The sequence below is a fragment of the Meriones unguiculatus genome, chromosome X, assembly GCF_030254825.1.
Source record: "Meriones unguiculatus strain TT.TT164.6M chromosome X, Bangor_MerUng_6.1, whole genome shotgun sequence".
Classification (NCBI taxonomy): Eukaryota; Metazoa; Chordata; class Mammalia; order Rodentia; family Muridae; genus Meriones; species Meriones unguiculatus.
The window spans coordinates 127,652,669-127,677,533 of NC_083369.1; the positions used below are offsets into that span (position 1 = coordinate 127,652,669).

General features: G+C 38.6%; 1 protein-coding gene across 2 annotated transcripts; it reads left to right on the forward strand.

Annotated features, from left to right (window-relative positions):
* Positions 1-1,583: 1,583 nt before the first annotated feature.
* Positions 1,584-23,315, forward strand: Fundc1 (FUN14 domain containing 1). 2 transcript variants are annotated; one of them, XM_021626901.2, is made up of 5 exons: positions 1,584-1,740; positions 2,419-2,575; positions 5,794-5,869; positions 22,043-22,171; positions 22,826-23,315. In XM_021626901.2, the coding sequence occupies exons 1-5, from the start codon at positions 1,713-1,715 to the stop codon at positions 22,901-22,903; spliced, it is 468 nt and encodes a 155-aa protein (XP_021482576.1). In that variant the 5' UTR covers positions 1,584-1,712; the 3' UTR covers positions 22,904-23,315. The 2 variants fall into 2 exon arrangements, with proteins under 2 accessions (XP_021482576.1, XP_060230496.1); XM_060374513.1 differs by lacking the exon at positions 1,584-1,740 and adding an exon at positions 1,774-2,012.
* Positions 23,316-24,865: the final 1,550 nt, after the last annotated feature.

Consider the following 24,865-nt stretch of genomic DNA (forward strand, 5'->3'; position numbering starts at 1 on the left):
CCTGCACAGATGTAGCCCATGGCAGTTTAGTGTACAAGAGGGTTACATAGTAATGGGAAGAGAGACTGCCTCTGACATAATCTGATTGGCCTGCTCTTTGATCACCTCCCCCTGAGGAGGGAGCAGCCTCACCAGGCCACAGAAGATAACAATGCAGCCACTCCTGATGTGATCTGATAGGCTAAGATCAGAAGGAAGGAGAGGAGGACCTTCCTTATCAGTGGACTTGGGGAGGAGCATTCGTGAAGAAGGAGAAGGGAGGGTGGCACCAGGAGGGGAGGAGGAAGGGGCTTATGTGGGGATACAAAGTGAATAAAGTGTAATTAATAAAATAAAATTAAATTAAAAAAATAAAGACTTTATCCCTACATCACATTTAAATAATACAATTTTTTAAATTAAATTTTTATTTTTTATATTAATTACAGTTCATTTACTTTGTATCCCAGCTGTAGCACCCTCCCTGATTTCCTCCCAATCCCACCCTCTCTCCCTCATCTCCTCCCTGCCCCACTATACAATTCTTAAAATCACAGTTTGGTGGTGAATGCCTATAATCACAACAATGGAGAGAGTGAGACAGAGGAATCCAATGTTGGAACCCAGCCTGGGCTACATAGTGAGGGTACGTGTAAAAACAAACTATCCTTAATGCCAGTATTGGAGAGAGAGAGGGAGGTGGATCTGTGCGACTTGAAGGCCAGCTTGGACCACATAGGCAGTTCCAACGAATCCTGGGTTATGTGAGATGTTGTCTAAAAATAACCAAACATATAAACTAAAATATAAACAACAATATAAGCTAAAGAGTTCTATCTGCCTTACTATTGAGCAGTTTCATCAAATCAGTCCTATACTTTCCAGTAACAAGACATTAAAAAAAACCTCCCTTCTCTTGATATGCCCTTGGAAGTTTGAGAAAAATGTGGCTTGAAACAGGGAATCTGCATATCTTTTGCTGGTATAGTGCTTAAAACATTTTTTACAAAACGCCTTTAAAACTTGTCCTGATACTTGTTCAAATGGGTTATGAATCTCTTCCAATTTAGAATACAGAAAAAAGCTGGAGATTTACAGTGCATAGTCTGAGAGGATCAAGGTGTAGAATCCTACCAAGAGGAGACATCAGAGCAGAGGAGTTTATTGCTAAACTAATTTAATAGCGTTCTTACTGAAGAAAGGTCTGGGTTATTAGATAATCAAGAGAGGAGCGGGGGTGGAGTTTTTATTAAAGTCAACAGGATTCTTGCAACAACTGGAGGCCAAAGATAGGCTTCAGAGGGGCATCCTGACTAAACATTGGTTAAGGACAGTTTGTCGGCACCAAACTGGTTATCCTGTTGTAAAAATCTGCGATATTCCTCCATCCATTCCATCAGTTTAAAAAATAAAATAAAAATATGCCGGAAACTGTAAAAGGGGCTGCGGGGGATGGCCAGACCACAATGGAGACGAGCACAGGACTACATCTCCCATAAGCCCTTACAGGGCAAGGCCCCAACTATTCCGCCCCTAATACCGATCCATGCCGCATAGCGTAAAGCGCTGAAAGCCCTGTGCTGGGAAAAGTGGGCGGTGACAAGCTTGTGTTGGAGGAGGAGGCTGAGGAAAAGGAGACACCATAGACTTCCACTTCGGCCTAGAGCGCCCTTTAAATTGTTGGGGAGAGGAGGGCGGGCGGGGCCCACCCCGAACTGGCCGCCGGCGGTATCATGGCGTCCCGGAACCCCCCTCCCCAAGGTGAGCAGCCAGGGCCCGAAGTAGTCTCTGGGTCGCGGCCCACAGCTCTCGACCTTGTTACTACGGTGCTGCTCCCTTCCCTTCCATTTTTTTTTCTGGGGCAGGGTCGCTACACAGCCCCTTCGAGAAACCTCCTCCGAACCAGATGTCTTCCTTCCCTCTTTGTGGAACTTAGCGTGATCCCGCACACCTACCAAGGCCAGACCCTGCCCTGCCCCCCACCTCGAGCCCTTCTCCATCTTGCAACTGTGGGGAGTTTGGTGGGTTGATCGGTGGGTTGCATTTTATTCCTGCTCTGATTTCCTCTCGCTGGGTCCCTGACTTGTCCTTTCATGGGAGGAACAGCCCCTCTCCCCTTTTCCCACGGATGGAAATGCATTCTGCTCTGACCTTATTCTGATTGGGCGGGCGACCGCCCACTGCTTTGTAATTCAACTGGCCCCTAGCTGCGTGTCCCTCTGCCTTTGGAAAGGGATGCTTTTGCTAGGCCCTTTTCTCTTGAGGCCCTAGTATCAGGGATTGAGTTAATCACGCTGAGTCGTTTCCATCTGGAAACGACTGTTTTTAGCTGTAGGCCAGACATAACAGCAAGTTGTTACAGGTTTTATGAAAACAATTTGTGAGCTCTTTCTGGCTGTAGATTGATTCAATTTATTTTTTCCATTTTGTATTTTAAAGACTATGAAAGCGATGACGAATCTTATGAAGTGCTGGATTTAACTGAGTATGCAAGAAGACACCACTGGTGGAATCGAGTATTTGGCCACAGTTCCGGACCTATGGTAGAAAAATACTCAGTAGCTACCCAGATTGTAATGGGTGGTGTGACTGGCTGGTGAGAACATCTTTTACATTAAATTTCACTGGGAACCTGGCTATTGTCCTTTTGTAAAGGAGCCAGTCTCCATACACCTTCAATGGCTGTCCACTTTTAATTCCAGCAGAGCACAACTTTGGGGTTTTTCCCTGATGTAATTGTTTATATCAACCTTCAGACACTCCTTGTTGGATTTTGATAATTTTCCCCCTGTCGCAAGTCCACCATCCCCCCCATCCTTCGCCTTCCTTTGATTCATTATCAATTTTCCAAATGTAGCAATATAATTATAAGTAAACTGTTACTTGCCATTTAGTTCTACCAACTGGGAAAACCCGTGAAAACCCCCACTGCAAAATTCGCCTCTATGATTCTATGCTTTATACATAGAAGCATTAATGCTCAGGAAAAGTTATTCATGGTAATGCAGCAGGTTCAATTTTATTGTGTGCTAGTTCAAATTACGATAGTGCTTTGAAGATATGAGAACATTGCTTCTATATTAGAATTAATGGACTGATGACTTATTCTGCAATAATATGAAGTACAATAAGGAATAGTTAATGACCCTTATCTAGGCAACAGTTCAGACCATGTGATTGCACACTGTTGTTACCATGTATTCTAATTCTGTTATTTTTGGATAAAATATTAACCAGCTAACAAGTGGCAGAACCAGTTCAACATCTTGAAAAAGGTTGATGACTTTATTTTTGAAGTGCTTAAGTTGTAAGTGCTCTTTTTTTTTCTTTACATTCTAAGGTAAACTCATCTTGTGTTAGAGTATTCACATATTTCCACTGGCATGAGTAAAGGATATTTCTTCATGTGTGTTTTATATGCATCTTGGAATAATGATGCTCCCTTATGCCTTCTTGTAAATGTTATTTTATAATTTAAAGCAGATAAAAAACAGCCATTGTGAAGAATTGCATGACACACAGTCACAGTTTTAATACTGCTTTGTTGAAAAAATGTGCAGTTAGGAAAGAAATTTCAGATGATTCACTGTAGGGTAATTACACCTCTGTCCCTCTTAAGTCAGTTCATAATTATGGTTAGTGAGTGTCATGGCTGAAAGCCCAATGCCAAAAGATATTTTAAATAATTGAGAAATAAAATTCTCAGATGAATAAACATTTTCTTCTTAATAGACCAAAGCTGGTAAGAAGGCCCATAATTGTGAGGTTTTCTTGAAAAGCCTAAAGGCAGAGCAGAAGTTGGTAGCTTTATCGTAGTGACTGATGTCTGCTAGCAGTCGTACACAGCTTGTGGAGCATCCAGCCTGGGGTATTGTGGAGACTTGACTTCTTGCCTTTATTACTAACTGCTGTATGAGAAACACATTCTTGGTAATAAGAATATATACATTTGGATTATCAGTTTCAGCTAAGTATTCAACCCAGGAGCTATGTAATAGTTTGTGGGTGGGTGTTTGTTTTTTACATTGATCTGTTTGTGTAGGAAACACAGATGTGTTCCAGTGTATACATGGAGGTCAGAGGACAGCTTGTAAAAGAAAGAACCCTACCATGTGGGATTTGGGGATCAAACTCAGGTCTTCAGGTTTGATGGCAAATGCCTTTACCTGTTCAGCCATCTCTGACCAGAACTGTATAATAGGACACTTATATTTAAGTGGCTTGCGCTTTTTTTTGTTTTTGTTTTTGTTTTTGTTTTTGTTTTTGTCGCTGGAGTCAAATTCAGTGCCTTGAATTTGGCAAAAAAGCACTGTACCTCTGAGTGATATTGCCAGCTACATAGGTGATTTTTTGTAATAATTTGGACTGTAGTACAGGTTCAGTGTAGCAAATTTCTGAAATCTTCTTAAGATATAACATTGATGTGATATTGTGGCATAAAAGAAGAACAGTTAATAGGTCTGAACCCAACTTAACAATTCAGACCAATTCAAGACATGAAGGATAGCCTAAGGAGATTATATTTAGCTGTAGGTAGCTGTAGGTTTTTTTATCATAAGAATTGAAAACTAGTGTGAGAATAGGTAGTTGCTAGAGACCTAGAGGTCGTGAAGACTATTTCTGATTTGAGAGCATGATCTAGAAACAAGGTTATAAAATCCCAACATTACAGTATGAAGTTAATGATGTCCTTAAGAGTAGAAAGGGCTGGCAAGATGGCTCAGCAGGTAGGCTTGATGCTAAGCTTGGTGACCTGAGTTCTATCCTGAGTTGGAGAAAACCAACTCATACACCTTGTGCTTGGATGTGTATGAATGCTCTTTCTCACATACACACACGAAAAAAAAATTAACAAAAGAATAGAAAGCAAAAAACAGATAATGGTTTAGACATGGGGTATAGAGACGTTTCAGCTAAAGATAAAGAAGGAAGTCTGAGATGAATGTGAAGTGGCAAATGGAGAATAGTACCATTACCTCAGCAACAATTTCTTTGGCTGTGTTTAGGTCCCTGTGACATGACTCATAATGAATTAAAGGCCTACTGTGTTCTAGTATGACCTCATCTTACCTAATTACATTAACAATGACCTTATTTTTAAGTAAAGTCTCATGAAGGATAATAATTTGGTGGAGATACTAATTCAGTGCACAAGGCTAGGGTTAGAAATCGGATTCTTTTGTGCAGTTTGGATCTGGACTAGCGAAGGAACTGTGAGTCAGCTCAAGAGGTATAGGCTGACACTCTAAAGTTAGATTAGACAAAACAAGTTTAATACAGCTAAGGTGAAATGTGGACAGTGTAATCATAAAAGTGGACTGACACAAAGGAAAGAAAAGCTTTTCATAGGCAGAGCTGGGCAGGAATCTGAGCTATTAAAAGCTCAAATAAAGATGAAGGTGCATTTGAAATTAACTGGGTTGGATCTGGTTTGGGTAGAGTTAGTGTTGGCCAGATGTATGGAACACCTAGACTGTATTAAGCAAAACAAACAAATGACATACTGTGGGAAATTTCAGCTTACACAAATGTAGGTGTATAATGAACCCAAGTATGCAGGATTGGTTTCAGTAGCTGCTCTTTTTTTTTTTCCTTTTATGTCTTCCCATTCTATCCTTCACTTTGCTGCAAATCTCAGACAATGTAGAATGTGCATTTTTAACTACCCTGTATGATTGAAGGAAAACACTTAATGTTTCTGACTAGGTAAAGGAAACTATCAAAAGAAATTGGAAGACATTAAGCTTTATTAGGAAAGCAATAAAATGTAGATGAAATTTAGTGCATCACTTATTGTTATTTCTGTCATTGAAGGTGTGCAGGATTTTTATTCCAGAAGGTTGGAAAACTTGCAGCAACTGCAGTAGGTGGTGGTTTTCTTCTCCTACAGGTATGTTAGACTCTTATGTACTTCTGCTTATATAGGTAGCCCATGAGAACAGAGAATGTTAAATTTACCCATTTCATTTCTGTTTATTTCAATAGAAGGTAGAGTTTTTCCTTTAGGCATTAATTTATGGAAAAACCGCAATGAGTTTTGAAAGCTTGCATCTGTCATAAAAGAAAACAATTAAAATATTTCTGATTCTCTAATGTATGTGTAGTGTGATGTGATATCAACTGTTAAAAAAGGTGTGGTTGCATACATCCATCATCCCAGCTACTTGAGAGGCTGAGGCAGGAAGACCACAAGTCCAAAGCAAGACATAGTATTCAAAGGAAACCAAATAGAGCTGGGGCAATAGCTTATGGGTTCTATGGTTATGGTTATGGATTTGTATAACCAACTCTGGTTCATAGATCACACTATGCATACATTATAGTTTTTCCATAAACTAATGCCTAGTTATATCAAAAGCTGAATACCTATTATCATTGTGTGACTTTTTGTTTAAATCGAAGAAACAGAGCCAGGTATGGTGGCATAGGCCTGAAATTCCAGTATTCAAAAGGCTAAGAGGTTAACACAGAAGGAACTATCTACTGATGTACTGAGACTTTAGAGGGAAAGAAGAGAAAAGAAAGACAGAAAGGAAGAGGCAGAAAGTGGAAAATTAAAGTTTAAAAATTTCCATAATCTCATCCACAATCATATTTCTGAGACAGGTGGATTAAAATTTTAATTTTGTTCATCCCCTTTTAGGGATCAAAATGTTTTGCTATTAAACAATGAGGATATTATATTCATGTCTGTTTGGTATGTATTTTCCTCAAAATAGCATTTTCTGAGGTGGGAATGAATGTTACCAACTGTTATAAAGATACACATTATTGTTGGTCATACCAGATTTAAGAAATGATTGAGTGGTAAATCTATTTATTGACCATTTTGATGAACAAAATGTGTCCAAAAAAGTCAGAATAAATTGATAAAAAAAAAAGAAATGATTGCTGTTCAGAGCAACCAAAATGTGACTTTAGTACCTAAGCCAGTGATCCTGTGACCACCAACATAATCATCATAAGTACAAAGAGATAGTATTTATATAAATTAAGCACTGATGTAAGTCATTTCCTTGCCAGCTGTTTTAAGGCTATATTTTCTATTAATAACAGTATTATGAGTAATATTTCCTGTGGAAGAGGTAAAATATTGCAATTCATTTCTAAATTTGGTCTTTTGGATGTATGTTAATATTTCTACAGGAGAGAATTTTACCTAAATTAATTAGTATAGAATCAAGGGCATATTCGGTCTACCAGTATTTTGAAAACTGACTTTCATTTCTTTTCAGTGTAAGGGGTACTAGATTAAAGCAGAATTGAATTGTGTGCCGGTTTTAATATAATTTTGCATGTTAGCCTCTCAGAAGTCTATTTCAGTCTATTCAGTATTCACTGTTCAAACCCAAATTTTATCATTGTTACTTCCTACTTTTCCAAGCTTGCTATTTTGAAGTCTCTAAGGCAGAAGGGCATAGGTCCTGTCTGCATCAAACCACTTTCACCCACAGATATAATTATTCTTGAAAACACAGTAGGAGAAATCCAAAAGAAAAACCAGAGAAAGAAATGGCTTTTAAGCTAATTCCATCTTTTATAACATTTGCTCATAATTAGAGATAAGTATTAGTTTGGGTTGGGACGTAAAGCTTTGCTAGTAACAATATTAAATGTTTTTCAGTAGAGAGTTATCATATTGCTCTCTTAAAATAGACCTTGAAGCTGGTCTGAGTACAGTAGTATTTACTACTAACAAAGCATAGCCTATTACAGATTTCTCCAGCACCCTTGCTTAACTTTAAGAAAGTAGACAATTATGAGTATTTCATCCTTTTAAAAAAAGTTATGTATGCCTGTAAATAAAGGACATATATTTGTTTTCATTTAATTTTATTTTATAAAAAAAAATGTATTCACTTTACATCCCAATTGTATTCCCCTCTCAGTCCCGTCCCACCCTTCCTCCATCTTTCCCCCCTGTCCCCGTCACCTAGTCCTCAGAAAGGGGGAGCCCTCCTCCCCAGTCATCTATCAAGGCTATCAAGTCTCATTAGGACTGCTTGCATTCTCTTCCTCTGTGGCCTGGCACCCCACCACCACCACCACCAGGGGGAAGTGATCAAAGAGGGGGAATCAGAGTCCATGTCAAAGACAGCACCTGTTCCCCTTACTAGGGATCCACATGGTGACTCAGCTGCCAATTGGCTACATCTGAGCAGGGGATCTAGGTCCTCTCCATGCATGGTCCTTGGTTGGTGCATCAGTCTCTACAGGTCCTTCTGGACCCAGATTTATTGGCTCTGTTGGTCTTTGTGGAGCTCCGGGACAGATACTTGTATTTTTTTTTTTTGACAGATTAATCTTCTGCCTCTTTGACCCTATTTTTCCCTTCCCTTGAAGGAACTGCTTTAACTTCTCACAGAACCTTTTTCCTGAGTTGATAGATGAGGTTTTGATATTTCTGCTGCAGGAGTTTACTATTGGCATCACATTATGGAATAGTCACAGTTAATTTTTGAGTTGTCCTGTTCTATTCCCACCTCCCCCTACATTACATACCTGAATGCTTTCTGTCCCTTTCCCATACCCTCCAGCCCCATCTTGAATTTATTTCATAGTTGTATAAGCTTACCTATGGTTAAGTGAATTTCTTGAATGTATTTTGATAATGGTTTTCCCTCTCATATCCTTCCAGATTATCTCTACCTCCACACCCATCCAACTCTATACCTTCTTTCTCTCTTTTGAAAACCAATAGGGAAATAAAAAGCATACAATCCATAATAGTAATAATAATAAAAGACACTTTATTTTTAAAGCAGAAAAAGTACCAGAAACACTGGGAAGGTTTGGGCCCTTATTTCCTATAAGAAGTTTGGGATTTTTTTTCTTTTGATGAATCATTTCTTGTGGGAGCATGCATTAGTTAGGCTGTTTAGTGCTCAGGGGAGAGCTATCCCAGGCTCTTCTGTCCTGTTTGTTTTCTAGGCCTTGAATACATTGATTATCAGGGGATTTCCCTTTCAGTACTATTCTGGATGTTCCCTTTGCTTTGTCTTAGGTTGTTTCCTGTATCTTACATTGTCTTGGTTTCTTATTTTCAAGAGACACATCTTACCAATATTGCATCTTCAAGTTACTTGTAGAGAAAATAAGCATGGGTGACATAATTTTTGAGATTCTGCATGTCTGAATATTTCATTTTCTCTCATATTTGAGTAATAATTTAGCTGGGTTTGGATATTGCTGCGTTGTCTTCCTAATTCAGTGTTGCCCATAAAAGTCTAAAGCAGTTCTAATGCCTGACTTCCCCCTTCACACCTTCCAGGAAATGCTTAGAAGATTTGTGTGTGTGTGTGTGTGTGTGTGTGTGTGTGTTCTGGTTTATAGTTTTTGCTGTGGGCTTGTTCTAACACACTTGTGATCTCTTTTAGTTCATAAATATTTTTGATATTAGCTACTAACAAGTTCCTGCTCTTTGTGTGTTCTCATCACTGCTCCACCACTATAGTTCCTATGATAGGATCTCCTGGACTGGCTTTCTAATTTTCATAGCTTATATTTATTATTTTGTAGATCTGTCTTTTTGGTTTACTTTCTAGTAGAGATCTTCACCTTAATTTCATAGCTGAGTTTTTCATTTCTATTTATTTATGTCTTTTATTAATTTATTGGTACTGAGAATTTAACTTAGTCCTTATGCATACTAGAAAAGCGTTCTATCACAGAGCTGCATGTAGCCCCAGCCATTTTACTTAAATTTTTCATTCCTATGAGCTATTTATGATTATTTAAAGAGGTTCAGGAGGTAGACTGTATTTATATGACATTGACCCTCCTGGATCCCATATCTTTTGTGGAGTAGAACATTAGCATCTATGGAAGCCATTTTAACTGCTTGTCTGTAGCCCATGAAGATAGGAAGAAGTTGTGTGTTCTAATACTTTGTCTAATTTGAATTGAAGACAAAAGGTTCTTAAAAGTGGCAGGGGATGAAATTTTTTAAATTGCTAGATGCTTGTTTGAAGTAACTGCCTTTATAGGCTACAGATGAGTGTTAGTTCAAGTGGTCTACCATGCATGAAGTTCTTAGCTTCTACACAATATGTTTTTCTACCAGCTAATTTTTTCATTGTTGCAGACAACATTGTAGTGATAGCTATCTATTTACAGTACTGGAGACTGAACTCAGGGCCTCATGTGTCCCAAGCAAATCCTCTACCACTAAGCTACATCCCAGACTCTTAATTAACCGCTCATTTTTATCTTTTACATTCCTATGAGACAAAACAAACATATTGAAGCCTTTTGATCACCAAGTGCTTTTAGTATGTGTTCGTCCATTGCATTTCTACGATTCCTTTATGAAAATATTTACAATTTCCCTTCTTTTCATACTATATTCTTTAGAAGGGAATCACTAAGGCTCACACTTGAGGGATAGGAGTGACCTCCCTGAGAACAACTGTCTGCATAGGTTATTTTTTTTTAATTCTAAACAGGGGTAGTGGTATAGTCTGTATATTTGAGCTAGTAGGGAAGCTGAGGCAAAAGGGTTACTTGAACCCAGGGATTCAAGTGTAGGAAACATGGTGAGTGACACCTTGTCTCAGAAATAGAAAAAGAACTGAAGACTTGTCTCTTTTCCATTTATTAATTTTTATTAAATTTTACCAGTATGGGCTTAGTTTTTTTATTTCATATTTTGGGTTAAAGTCTAAATACCATTTTCTTGATCAAACTGTTCTAGATTTAGCCATGGGAAGCTTTTACAGTTGTGTAATATTCTCTATCATGGCTCATGTTATTCTTTTCTTTACTTACATATTTATTGTGTGTGACCATATGTCTGTGTGGTGTATGCATATGTGTAGGCTTACTCATTCATGTCTGTGTATATGCCGCCTGGAAGTTGTCTTTCTCTTGCCACCTTATTTCCTGAGACAGGATTTCTCACTGAATGTGGAGTTTGATGTTTCTGCTAGACTGGCTTGCTATTGAGCCCTAAGAACTCACCTGTCTCCACCGCTACTGCTTGCACTACAAGTGTATGTCACCACATCCTGCTTTCATGTCAGTATTAGGGATTACAGTCAAGTTTTCATGCTTATATAGCAGACCCTTTGCCCACTAAGCCAATTCCCCAGCCTGCCTGCCTGCCTATTTTGATTTATTTTCTTATTTTCTTCCTTCCCTCCCTTCCTCCCTCCCTCCTGCCTTTTTTTTTTTTTAATTATGATATTAGGGTCAAACACAGGACCTTGTACATCCTTGCTTAGGCAAATGCTTTACCATTCACTGAGCTACATCTTCAGCTCTTCTTTTGTTTTAAAACCTCTTCCTACTGTTTTTGCTTCCCTAACTTTTGTGTTTGGTTGGTGGTTTTGTTTTGCAGTGTTACAAATTAAATGTTCTAGACAAGTGGTTAACTACCTCTAAGTGTGCCCCTCCCCTTCCTTACTTGTTTATTTTGGTCTCCTGTTTTCATATTAAAAGCCTTCCTTCCTTTGTGCCTTCCTTTGATGCTTCGTTGTTCAAATTTAAGAACTAGGCACTAACATTTGATATAACACTAAATCCTTAATGAGACTTTTATTTTGGGAAATATAACTGGGTAAGAAAAAAATTTCTGAAGACCTGAAATTGGGAGTTGGAGTCTTCCAAGTGGAACAGCTAGTCGGGTCATTTGTGGTTAGGCTCACAAACAGAAAGCCCCATCTCCCTCATACAGCTTTCAAGCAGAAACAAATCTTTGTCTGAAAGCTTAGTGCTGTTTTTTTGTTGTTGTTTTGTTATTGTTTTGTTTTGTTTTGTTTTTTAATTCTTGTGGTTCTGGGATTTAACCCATGATGTCCTATATGCCAGATAAGCACTGTACCACTGAGCTATATCCTTAGCTCGTTATTTTTAATGGAGACACATTTATTGTAATAAAGCCACTTTACTTAATTTCATTAAATATTGAAATACTGTAGGAAAGTCAAATATAGTTCAAAGAGTGGTGGTCATTGTCCCACTTCCCCTCCAGTCTGCTGGTTTGCATTTCTTTATAGTTATGTAGATAAGTTGGAAGTGAACAAGACTAAATTGGGTTCTGTATGGTCAGTTCTGAGGAAGCATTTGCCTGTTATGTTAAATGTACTTGAATCTCACTGGGAACAGAGAACTCATCCTTGATCATTGCACTGAAGCATGTTGCTCAGTTCAGGCTGGGATGTCTCTTCAGTGGTAGTGGGTCATATCCATATGAAGTGGAGACCATCTCACTAGGAAACATGATAGGACCCTTTGGGATTCTCTAGCCCAGTCACTTTGTTCAAGTGTTCTTTGAACCAGTTTGGTTAACACAACTTTGGAGATTTTGTGTTTATTCGTGGTCTTTGTTATCATCTACCCAGTATTTCTCAGTAATCTTTTTACATGACATTATCTGTTACTGGGGATACAGAGATTTAAAGTTTGGAGAGAGAGATATTGACAAACAAATTTAGTCATGTGGTTGAAGCCAAACTGGATGGGTGTGTGTGAGAGCTCAGGAAAAAGCTTGAATTGCTTGGAGGTATTGCAAAGGGTAACCCAGAGAGACATTGATGTCCCAACTTTCTCAAGGCTCATCATCCCCCTGCAGCTATGATACTCTTCTTCCAGAGTGTCTACACAATCCTTTTTCTCAAAAAAGGTAGATTTACTGGCTTTGGTAGCAAATCCATTTTTTGTACTTATGATACATAGAATTACATTTGTGAACATATATTTTATCTGTATGATTAGATGGCATCCATTTTTCAGTTGTACAGTTGGAGTAGATAAGCAGTCACTCTGGGGATAAATTTATTTTTTTATGTTTCTTAATTACAGTTTATTCACTTTGTGTCCCAGCTGTAGCCCCCTCCCCCATCCCTTCCCAATCCCACCTTTCCTCCTTCCTCTTCTCCTGTGCCCCTTCCCCAGTCCAGTGATAGGGGAGGAACTCTTCCCCTTCCATCTGACCATAGTCTATCAGGTCTCATCAGGATTGGCTTCTTTGTATTCCTCTGTGGACTGGTAAGGCTGTTCCCCCCTCAGGGGAAGGCCATCAAAGAGCCAGCCCATGAGTTCATGTCAGAGATGGTCCCTGTTCTTATTATTGGGGATCCCTCTTGTTTACTGAGCTGCCTTGAGTTACCTCATGGCAGGGGTTCTAAGTTATCTCCATTCATGATCCTTGTATGGAGTATCATTCTCAGAAAAGACCTCTGTGACCAGATTTTGGTTCTGTTGCTTTCCTTGTGGAGATCCTGTTCCCTCCAGGTTCTTCTATCTCCCCCTTCTATGATAAGATTCCCCACACTCTGACAAATTTTGGCTATGAATCTCACAATATGTTTTGATACCCTGCTTGGTAGAGTGGTCAGAGGCCCTCTGTGATTGATTCCTGTCCTGTTCCCTGTTTTCTCCCTCTTCTGATGTCCATCTCTTTCGCCTTTCTGAATGAAGATTGGGCTTCTTCCCAGGGTCCTCCTTAGGTGTGCAGGTTTTAGGATGATTATCCTATATTATATGTCTAATATCCACTTATGAGTGAATATATACCATGTGTGTCTTTCTGCTTTTGGGATACCACACTCAGGATGATCATTTTTAGATCCCACCATTTGCCTGCAAACTTCAGGATTTCTTTGTTTTTAAGTGCTGAGTACTATTCCATTGTATAAATATACCACAATTTCTGTATCCATTCTTCAACCAAGGGACATCTGTTTTGTTCCCAGATTCTGGCTATTACAAATCAAGCTGCTACAAACATGGTTGAATAAATATCCTTATTGTATACTTGAGCATCTTTTGGATATATGCATAGGAATAGTATAGCTGGGTCTTGAGGTAGCACTATTCCTAATTGTCTGAGAAAGCATCAGATCAATTTCCAAAGTGGTTGTACAAGTTTACATCCCCACCAGCAATGGAGTAGGGTTCCTCTTTCTCCACATCCTCTTCAGCATATGATGACATGACATCCTCTCCAGCATATGACACATGAGTTTTTGTTCTTAGCTGTTCTGATGGGAATAGGGTGAAATCTCCGGGTTATTTTGATTTGACATTCCCTGATGACTAAGGGTGTTGAACATTTAAGTGTTTCTCTGCCATTCAGTGTTCCTCTATTGGGAATTCTCTGTTTAGTTCTGTACCCCATTTTTTAATTGGATTACTTGATTTGTTGCTGTTTAACTTCTTAAGTTCTTTATATATTCTGGATATTAGCTCTCTGTCAGATATAGGGTTGATGAAGATCCTTTCCCAATTGGTAAGCTGTCGTTTTGTTCTGATGACAATGTCCTTTGCTTTACGGAAGCTTTTCAGTTTCATGAGGTCCCATTTATTTTTTTAATTTTTTAATTATATTTTTATTTTTTATATTAATTACAGTTTATTTACTTTGCATCCCAGCTGTAGCTCCCTTCCTCATTCCCTTCCAATCCAACCCTCCCTCCCTCATTTCCTCCCTGGCCCTCTTTAAGTCCACTGATAGGGGAGATCCTCCTCCCCTTCTATCTGACCCTAGCTTATCAGGTCTCAAGAGGACTGGCTGCAATGTCCTCCTCTGTGGCCCAGCAAGGCTGCTCATCCCTAAGGGGTTGGGGGTGGGGCGGTCAAAGAACAAGCCACTGAGTTCATGTCAGAGACAGTCCCTCTTCCCCTTACTAGGAAACCCACTTTGGATACTAAGCTGCAAAGGGCTACATCTGAGCAGTGGTTCTAGGATATACAACCACTTTGGAAATCAATCTGACGTTTTCTCAGACAATTAGGAATAGTACTACCAGAAGATCCAGTTATACCATTCCTAGCCATATTTCCAAAACATGCTCAAGTATAAAACAAGGACATTTGTTCAACCATGTTCATAGGAGCTTTTTTTGAAATAGCCAGAATCTGAAACAGATATACAAAAATTGTGATACATTTACACAATGGAATACTACTCAGCACTTAAAAACAAAAAAAGCATGAAATTTGCAGGCAAATGGTGGGACTTAGAAAGATCATCCTCAGTGAGGTATCCCAGAAGCAGAAAGACACACAAGGTATATACTCACTTATAAGTGGATACTAGACCTATAAGATAGGATAAACATACTAAAATCTATACACCTAAAGAAGCTAAACAAGAAGGAGGACCTGGGGTAAGATGATCAATCCTCACTTAGAAAGATAAATGGGATGGACATAGGAAGTAGGAGAAAATAAGAAACAGAAGAGGAGCCTACCACAGAGGGCCTACCAGCACACTACCTAGCAGTGTGTCAAAGCTGATGCTGAGAATCATAACCAAACCTTGGGCAGAGTGCAGGGAATCATATGAAAGAAGGGGGAGTTAGTAAGAACTGGAGAGGATAGGAGCTCCACAGGGAACAAATATATCTGGGCACAGGGTTCTTTTCTGAGACTGAGGTCCCATTTATTGATTGTTGATCTTTTAAGCCTGTGCTTTGGGTGTTTTCTTTAGAAAGTTCTTTTGTGCCAATGAATTTAAGGCTCTTCTCCACTTTTTTCTTTTAACAGGTTTAGTGTGTCCGTTTTTATATTGAGGTCTTTCATCCACTTGGGTTTTAGCTTCGTGCAGGGTGATAAATAAGGGTCTATTTGCATTTTTCTACATGGAGACATCCAGTTAGACCAGCACCATTTGTTGAAGATGCTACCTTTTTTCATTTGTATGGTTTTTGGCATCTTTGTTAAAAATTAGATATCCATAAGTGTATGGGTTTATTTTTGGGTCTTTTGTTCGATTCCATTGATCCACCATTCTTTTTCTATGCCAGTACCATGCAGTTTTTAAAACTGTTGCTCTATAGTAATAGCTTGAGATCAGGGATGGTGATACCTCCGGAAGATCTTTTATTGTAGAGGATTGTTTTAGCAATTCTGGGTTTCTTGTTATTCCATATGAAGTTGAGAATTTTTCTTTCCAGGTCTGTAAAGAATTGTGTTGGTAATTTAATGGGAATTGCACTGAATCTGTAGATTGCTTTAGGTAAGATGGCCATTTTTACTTTATTGATCCCGCCAAGCCATGAGCATGGGAGATCATTCCATCTTCTGATATCTTCTAATTCTTTCTTCAGACTGAAAGGTTTTTTTTCATACAAGCTTTTGACTTGCTTGATTAGAGTTACACCAAGGTACTTTATGTCCTTTGTGGCTATTGTGAAGAGTGTTGTTTCCATAATTTCTTTCTCAGCCCTTTGGTCTTTTGAATACAGAACAGCTACTAATTTTTTTGAGTTGATTTTGTATCCAGCCATTTGGCTGAAAGTTTTTATCGGCTGTAGAAATTCCCTGGTAGAATTTTTGGGTTCACTCATGTGTACTACCATATTATCTGCAAATAGTGATACTTTGACTTCTTCCTTTCCAATTTGTATCCCCTTGATCTCCTTTAGTTATTGCTCTAGCAAGGACTTCAAGCACTATGTTAAAGAGATATTCAGAGAGTGGGCAGTCTTGCCTTCTTCCCGATTTCAGTGGGATTCATTTAAGTTTCTCTTCATTTTGTTTGATATTGGCTATAGGCTTGCTGTATATTGCCTTTACTATATTTAGGTATGTGCCTTGTATCCCTGATCTCTCCAAGACTTGAAACATGAATGGATGTTGGATTTTTCAAATGCTTTTTCCTCATCTAAGGAGATTATCATGTGATCTTTTTCTTTCAGCTTGTTTATATGATGGATTATATTGATGGATTTCTGTATAATGAACCACTCTTGCATACTTGGGATGAAATCTACTTGGTCATAATGGATGATCTCTTTGATGTGTTCTTGGATTCAGTTTGCGAGTATTTTATTGAGTATTTTTGCATCAATGTTCATAAGAATGATTGGTCTGAAGCTCTCTTTGTAGGGTCTTTGTGGCGTATAGGCTTTTGAAGAAAGGCCTAATGATTGTTTGGATTTCCTCAGTGTCTGTTGTTATGTTCCCCCCTTTCATTTCTGGTTTTGTTGATTTGGATAGTATCTCTCTGTCGTTTAGTTAGTTTGGCTAATGTTTTTTTCTATCTGGTTGATTTTCTCAAAGAACCAGCTCTTGGTCTCATTGATTCTTTGAATTGTTTTAGTTGTTTCTAATTTATTGATTTCAGCCCGGAGTTTGATTATTTCCAGCCCTCTACCCCTCTAGGGTGTCTCTGTTTCTTTTTTTCTAAGGCTTTAGGTGAGCCTTTAAGTTGCTTGTTTAAGATGTTTCAAAATTCTTCTTGAAGGCACTTAGTGCTATGAATTTTCTTCTTATCACTGCTTTCATTGTATCCCATAAGTCTGGGTATGTTGTGCCTTCATTTTCATTGAACTGGTCTAGGAAGTCTTTGGTTTCTTTCTTTATTTCTTCCCTGACCCAGCTATTATTGATTAGCAATTTGTTCAGTTTCCACGTGTGTATAGGCTTTTTGCTCTTTCTGTTGTTGTTGAGGTCCAGCTTTAGTCCATGGTGGTTAGATAGGACATAAGGGATTATTTCAATCTTCTTCTATCTCTTGAGGCTTGCTTTGTGACCAAGTATATGGTCTATTTTGGAGAAGGTTCCATGAGGTGCTGAGAAGAAGGTAAATTCTTTTGTATTTGGTGGAAAGGTTCTGTAGATATGTGTTAGGTCATTTGATTCCTGACCTCTGTTAGAGATATTGTTTCTTTGTTTAATTTTTTTTTTTTGTTGACCTGTCCTTTGTTGAAAGTTTGGTGTTGAAGTCTCCCACTGTTAATGTGTGGGGATCTATGTGTGATTTAAGTTTTGTTAATGTTTCTTTCACAAATGTGGGTACCCTTGTATTTGGGGCATAGGTGTTCACAATTGTAATGTCTTCTTGGTAGAATTTTCCTTTGATGAGTATGATATGACCTTCCCCATGTCTTTTGATTAATTTTGGTTGAAAATCTAGTTTATTACATATTAGAATGGCTACTCCTGCTTGCTTCTGGGGTCCATTTGCTTGGAAAACTGTGTTCCGGCTCTTTACTCTCAGGTAATGTCTATCTTTGAGACTCAGATGAATTTTTTTTATGCAAGAGATTGTTTGATCTTGTTTAAGTATCAATTCTGTTGGTCTTGTGTCTTTTTATGGGAGAGTCGAGTCTTTTGATTTTAAAGAAGATTAATGACCGGTCGCTGACAGATGCTTTGATTTTGCTGTTGGTTATGGTAGTGTGTTTGTATGCTTGGCTACTTTTAGTTTTGCTGTAGTGAGGTTATTTTTTTCCTGTGTTTTCCTGAATGTAGACTGTTTTCTTGTGTTGTATTTTTCCTTCTAGTATCTTCTGTAATGCTAATTTTTTGGGGTTGTATTTTCCCTTCCAGTGTCTTCTGTAATGCTGGATTTGTATGAAGGTATTGTTTAAATTTGTTTTTGTCATTGAATATCTTGCTTTCTCTAATCTATGATGACAGTGTTTTGTTGGATATAGTAGCCTGGGCTGACATCTGTGTTCTCCTAGGGTCTGCATGATATCTGTCCAGGCCCTTCTCTTTTTTCATAGTGTCTGTTGACAATTCAGGTGTGATTCTGATGGGTGTGCCATTATATGTTACTTGGCTTTTTTTCCTTGCAGCTTTTAGTATATTTTCTTTGTTCTGTATTCTTACTGTTCATTATTATGTGGAGGGAGGATTTTCTTTTCTCGTCTAACTTATTAGGTGTTCTGTAGGCTGCTTGTGTGCTTATAGGCCTCTCCTTTAAGTTGGGGAAATTTTCTTCTATGATTTGTTGAAAATATTTTCTGGGCCTTGGAGCAGGGACTCTTCTTTTTCTTGTATTCCTATTATTCTTAAGTTTTGTCTTTTTATATTTTCTTGGATTTCTTTCATGGTCTGTGTCAGGAAATTTTTGGATTTAACATTTCCCTGGTGGATACATGGATTTCTTCCATTGTATCTTCCACACCTGAGATTCTTTCTTCCATCTCTTATAGTGTATTGGTTATGCTTACCTCTGTAGTTCCTGCTTCCTTTCCTCAGTTCTTCCTCTCCATGATTTCCTCCATTTGTGTTTTCTTTAATTTTTCCAATTCTATCTTCAGATCTTGAATATTTTTGTTGATTTCCTTCACCTGTTTGACTGTATTTTCTTGTATTTCCGTTAGTTCCTTCAACTGTTTGTTTGAATATTCCTCTGTTTCTTTTCTTTCTTTCAGTGATATAATTATTTCCTCTCTAAAGTCCATAAACTGTTTGGCTGCATCTTCTCATTTTTCTCCATGGATGGCTATAATCTGTTTGTTTTTAAATCCTGTATTCCTTTACAGATGGCCATAATCTCTTTGATTTTATCTTTCTCTAATTCTTTATGCATTTTATTTGTTTCCTCTGTTATCCTCTTCATAAGCATAGATATAAGGTCATATTCTTGAATTTCCATTATGCTGGGGTGTGCAGGGCTGTTTGCCCCTGGATAACTAGGTTCTGGTGATGTCATATTGCTCTGTCTTTTGTTGGTTGAGCTTTTATGCTGGCCACTACCTCCTGGGCTATCTTAGGTGTTGGCTGTTAGTTTCTGGTGCTTCCTGGAATCCTGTGGTGGGGAGAATACCCTTGGCAAGAATATGATTTTTCCTGAAAGAGGCCTCCTCCGCATTTTGGGTATGGTCACTGAATGGCCGGTGTTTCTCAGGAATTACCGTAGCTCATCTCAGGCATATAGATCTGAGAGGTGACTGTGGTCTTTGTTAATCAGGGGGGCTTTCCTCTCACCCATTGAATTTCTGGAGATAGCTGCCCTATTTCTTTGTTTCTTGCTCTGAATTTAGTGAGCTGCTGCTGTTATACTATTTTCCAGGCACAGCCCTCTTGAAGGACCGGGGAGCCCAGGGGTTTGGTCCGTTTAGTTATGGATAACTGGGTGTCCCTTGGAACAGTATCTGGGGGCTGATCTTGGAGGTCCCAGGCTTCTGTAAGTCTGATGTTGGAGTTCTGTGAACCAGTACCCAAGCCGTGATCAGTGGCAGGTGAGCACAGCTTTCATGCATGCAGCAGGAGCTAGAGCCTGGAGCCTGTGGGAACCCAGAAACTTTTCTGGAGCTGGTGTCCTGAGGTTGGACCAGTGTTTACCCCCCACCATGGGATTTCCTTCCAACCAGGAGACCCTGTCTGTGGTATTTTCGCTCCACAGTTCTGTCTAGAGTGGAGTGTAATACACACAGGCAAGTGGTGGCTACAAGCTGACGACCGGGCACCTGCAGGTACCTTGGAACATTTTCCAAGAACTTTTCCATGTGTGTGGGGTGTTTGGCTGAAAGCCCTAAGCTTGGACCTGCTGATTCCCTGTGAGGTTTTCTCCCGACAGTGAAACTCAGTCACAATTCTATCTGCGACAGTGTGTCTGGCATGCCATAGGTCTCTGCTGGGCAACTGAGGTCACAGCTCTGGGCCACTGCTGAGGATCCTGTGCTGGGATGGAGGCTGAGGCTGGCGGTTCAGGGCCCCTGCACTTGGCAGGTGGTTGTGCGCCCACTGGTCCTCGGGACCTTTTTGGGGGATTGACTGGGTGACCTGAGATCGCTCCCGATTGATTTCCATGGGTTTTCCTCTCACCTGGGAATCACAGTTGCTGGTGTTTTAGGGCCCAGTGTTTAGTCTTCTGGTCACTATGCCGACACTGCTTTTGTGCTCTTCAGACACACTGTCCTCCTGGCACCGCCATCTTGAATCTCCATCTCTGTGAGTGAAGTTAAAGTTTGTTTTTTTTTTTTTTTTTGGTTATTTTATCACCAACATGACTCATAGTATAAAGGTTGACTTTTTAAAATATTCATAACCTACAATGGTAAATGGTATTTTTCATGTCTAGTACTAGAGTTTTTGCTCAACATTCAGTTGCTCTTGGGAGTAGTATTGTCAGCCCAAGTGACATAACTTTATGTGTGTGTGTGTGTATGTACACATATATGTGTATATAAACAATAATGTGCATTTTACATCATTTTAGTAAATATTCCTTATAGCCTTTGCAAACATTCTTAGTGTTATTTTTTCTTATCTCATACCACCTGTTCTGTATTTACTTCCCTCCCCACTCCCCAATTATCAGTTGTACCATACACACACATTCCTGTCTCTAGCATACCCCACACCTTTGACCCCGTTTTTTCTTAACTGGTTTCTGTGGTTAGTCCATGTTATATATTCACACCTGAAGATTTAAAGCTAGAAACCACAGATGAGAGAAAAAAATGTGGTGTTTGTCTCTCTGGGTCTGGCTTAACTCATTCAGCATATTTTCTAGTTTTATCTATTTACCTGCAATTTATTTCATTTTTCTTTAAAGCTGAATAGTTTCCCAAAGTATATATGTACTACATTTTCATTACCCATTTGCCAGTTGTAGGACTTTTAGATTGTTTCTATTTCCTAGCTCTTGTGAACATAGAAGCAAGGAACTCTTCATAATAGCTCAGGATGGTTGAGCAAGTATCTGTGGAGTAGGATGTCAAGTTATTTGGGCATATGCCAAGGAGTGGTGTAGCTGCATCAGTTGGTAGAGTTATTTTTAGTTTTTTTTTTTTTGAGAATTCTCCATGCTGATGTTCAAAAGAGCTGCATCAATGTGCAATCCCACCAACAGTGAACAAAGGTTTCCTTTTCCCAACATTGTCTTAAGTTAAATAGATTCAGAGCTAGTGAAGCACCTTTATCAGGCTATTTTAGATTTCTTTAATGGCCTGTCAACTGATTACCTTCTGACTGCTAGCTAGTTCACATCTATGTAACTAAAAGGTACTTTTTATTAGTCGTATACTTGGTATAACCTGTCTTTTTAGCTGATTCCCTATTCTAAAATGTATGATAAAAGCATTTATAATAGTTGTAATACAGCTTTTTAAATCTTTCCCAACATGTACTATGTTTTTCTTAACCCAGTGTTCATTACATCTAAGGAGTTAGTTACTATGGTAAATGTCTTTTTTTCTAACTGGGCCAAAGCACACCTAGGAGGAGTGGAGTCATAGGTCTACTTTGTTCAGTGCCTCTTGAATGATTAAGTTGGTGAGTCAGCAACAGTTTCTTACTTAGAAGCTCCAGGGATTCCTGGAAATCTAAATGGCCTTCTACTTCTTAGATAATAGTAATTTTTATTGAATATTTACAGGTTGCCAGTCACAGTGGCTATGTGCAGATCGACTGGAAGAGAGTTGAAAAAGATGTAAACAAAGCAAAAAGACAGATTAAGAAGCGAGCCAATAAAGCAGCACCTGAAATCAACAATATAATTGAAGAAGTAAGACAATGAACAGTTTTGCCTTCTGTGTTTTTGTTTTTTTGTTTTTTTTTTTTGTTTTTTGTAATAGGTTTCAGTAGAAAATATGGCTCGTGATTGCATTGTTTTAATGATGTTTTAGTCAGGCATAATTACTCATACCTATAATCTCAGCACTATGAGAGACTGAGTCGGGAGAATTGTCATGAATTATAGAATAGCTTACAAGCCAGAGCTACAAAATAAAACTGTATTTTAAGAAAGCAAAACAGACAACAAACAATCAAAAAACAACAAATGAAAATAATTGGGAATGTTATTTATCTTGAGTTCAATAATTAAGAGGTATTTAAAATCTGTGCATTTTTATTGTTAAAATAAAGTTTACCATACTTAAGCATACAATTCAGAGGCATTTTGTACACCCATGCTTCTGTACAATCTACTACTTACCATTATCCATTTGCAATAACTTAGAATATAATTTTATTAGCTACTATTTCTTCAAAATTCCCCTCTCCTTAGCCTCTATTTTCCTTTGGGACTCTTAGAGTGTCCATAATCAGAATTGTGCATTTGTCCTTTTGTTGTCTTATTTTATGCATTGTAATATTTCAAGTTTCATCTACACTGTAGCATAATTAAGAGTTTTTTTGTTGACACTTTGATTTTCAGGCAACAGAATTTATCAAGCAGAACATTGTGATATCCAGTGGCTTTGTGGGAGGCTTTTTGCTAGGCCTTGCATCGTAAGGACTCGAAGGCTCTATCTTAGTGGATCCAACAGTGCGAAAAGAACTGGTGGCAGCAGGATGATCTCTCAGTGGCATTTGCCACCAAAATCTCCAGAGTAAAGAACAACCAGCTGGACAATTGCAAATGCAAAAGCTTAGCATTTTATCACCTGAAGCTTGGCAAGCTAGTATCTGCTGTAAGACAACCTATGTGGTGTGTAAACAATAGTATTCTTGAGCAAACCATGGCTTTTGCTATTTTTTATTTACATGTGTTTAGAAACCAGCCTATGATTGTCATCACTGGATACATTGGAGAAAGAAAAAGCTATTATGTGTACTGTCCAATGAATTATTACCCTGTCTTATTTTAAAAGTTCTTTGTGCTTTACTGTATAGTGCCAGTAATTAAAAATGTCTTATAGCTTTAATACTGTGGCTGACTTTTTTTTAAAGATGCGTTTGCAGTAAACTGAAGAATTATCTTACCCCTTTGTGGAAGGCGACAACAGAATTATTAAGATATTAAACTCTTCTGATTTATTCATTTTTAGTTTTTCCCTCCTGTTTATTTTGCTTATGTAGTAATCTTTACATTAAAGAAGGCTTTTGTTATGAAATACTACATGCCTAAAAACCCCTTTTCTTCCTTAATTTCTACAGTTTTTAAAATGTCTTGTTGTATGTTCTAGGTTTTTGGGTTTGTTTGATTTATTTATTCATGATAGCCTTGATAGAACTAATTTGAGAGTATGTTTGGTGACTGATACATTTTATTAACTTTTTAAATACATCTTATTTTTTTGCACCTCATTTTAATTCTGAAAATTTTTACTCATTATTTTGGCATCTTCACCAAAAGATAGATTGCTTTAAAATACTTAATAGTATAATATGAACTTAATGTCTGAAGAACTTACTATCTTATTTTCTATGCAGTCATAAAATTGTAGCTGTATGATTGTTTTCTTTTTTCTTTCTCTTTTTATTAATTAGTTTATTCAGTTTGCCCTCTGTAGCTCCCTCCCTCATCCCCTTCCAATCCCACCTTCCCTCCCCCTTCTCTACCCATATCCCTCCCCAAGTACACTGATTGGAGAGGCCCTCCTCTCCTTCCTTCTGATCCTAGTCTATCAGGTCTCATCAGGAGTGGCTATATTGTCTTCCTCTGTGGCCTGGTAAGGCTGCTCCCCCCTCAGGGGGAGGTGATCAAAGAGCAGGCCAATCAGTTCATGTCAGAGACAGTCCCTGTTCCCATTACTATGGAACCCACTTAGACACTGAACTGCCATGGGCTACATTGATACAGGGGTTCTAGGTTATCTCCATGAGTGGTCCTTGGTTAGATTATCAGTCTCAGAAAAGATACCTGTGCCCCGATTTTTTGGTTTTGTTGCTCTCCTTGTGGAACCCCTGTCCTTTCCAGGTCTTACTATTTCCCACTTCTTTCATAAGATTCCCTGCATTCATGAGGGAAGGAGGGACTGGGAGGGAATGAGGGATGGGGACACGGCTGGGATACAGAGTTAATAAAATGTAACTGATAAAAAAAAATAAAAAAGAAGAACTTAAAAAAAAAAAAGATTCCCTGCATTCTGCCCTAAGTTTGGCTGTAAGTCTCAGCATCTGCTCAGATACCCTGCAGGGTAGAGCCTTTCAGAGGCTCTCTGTGGTAGGCTCCTGTCCTATTCCCTGTTTTCTCCTTCTTCTGATGTCCACCCTCTTTGCCTTTCTGAATAGGGATTGAGCAACTTAGCCAGATTTCTTCTTCTTGATTAGTTTCTTCGGGTGTACAGATTTTAGTATGTTCATCCTATACTGCATATCTAATATCCACTTATGAGTGAGTATATACTCTGTGTGTCTTTCTGCTTCTGGGATACCTCACTTAGGATAATCTTTTCCAGTTCCCACCATTTGCCTACAGATTTCATGATTTCCTTTTTTTTATTTTTTATTTATTTTTTTACTGCTGAGTAAT

Coding starts and splice junctions, on each gene's coding strand:
- Fundc1 (XM_021626901.2), top strand. CDS start 1,713: ATGGCGTCCCGGAACCCCCCTCCCCAAG. Junction 1,741..2,418: donor CCGGAACCCCCCTCCCCAAG/GTGAGCAGCCAG, acceptor TGTATTTTAAAG/ACTATGAAAGCGATGACGAA. Junction 22,172..22,825: donor TCAACAATATAATTGAAGAA/GTAAGACAATGA, acceptor TTTGATTTTCAG/GCAACAGAATTTATCAAGCA.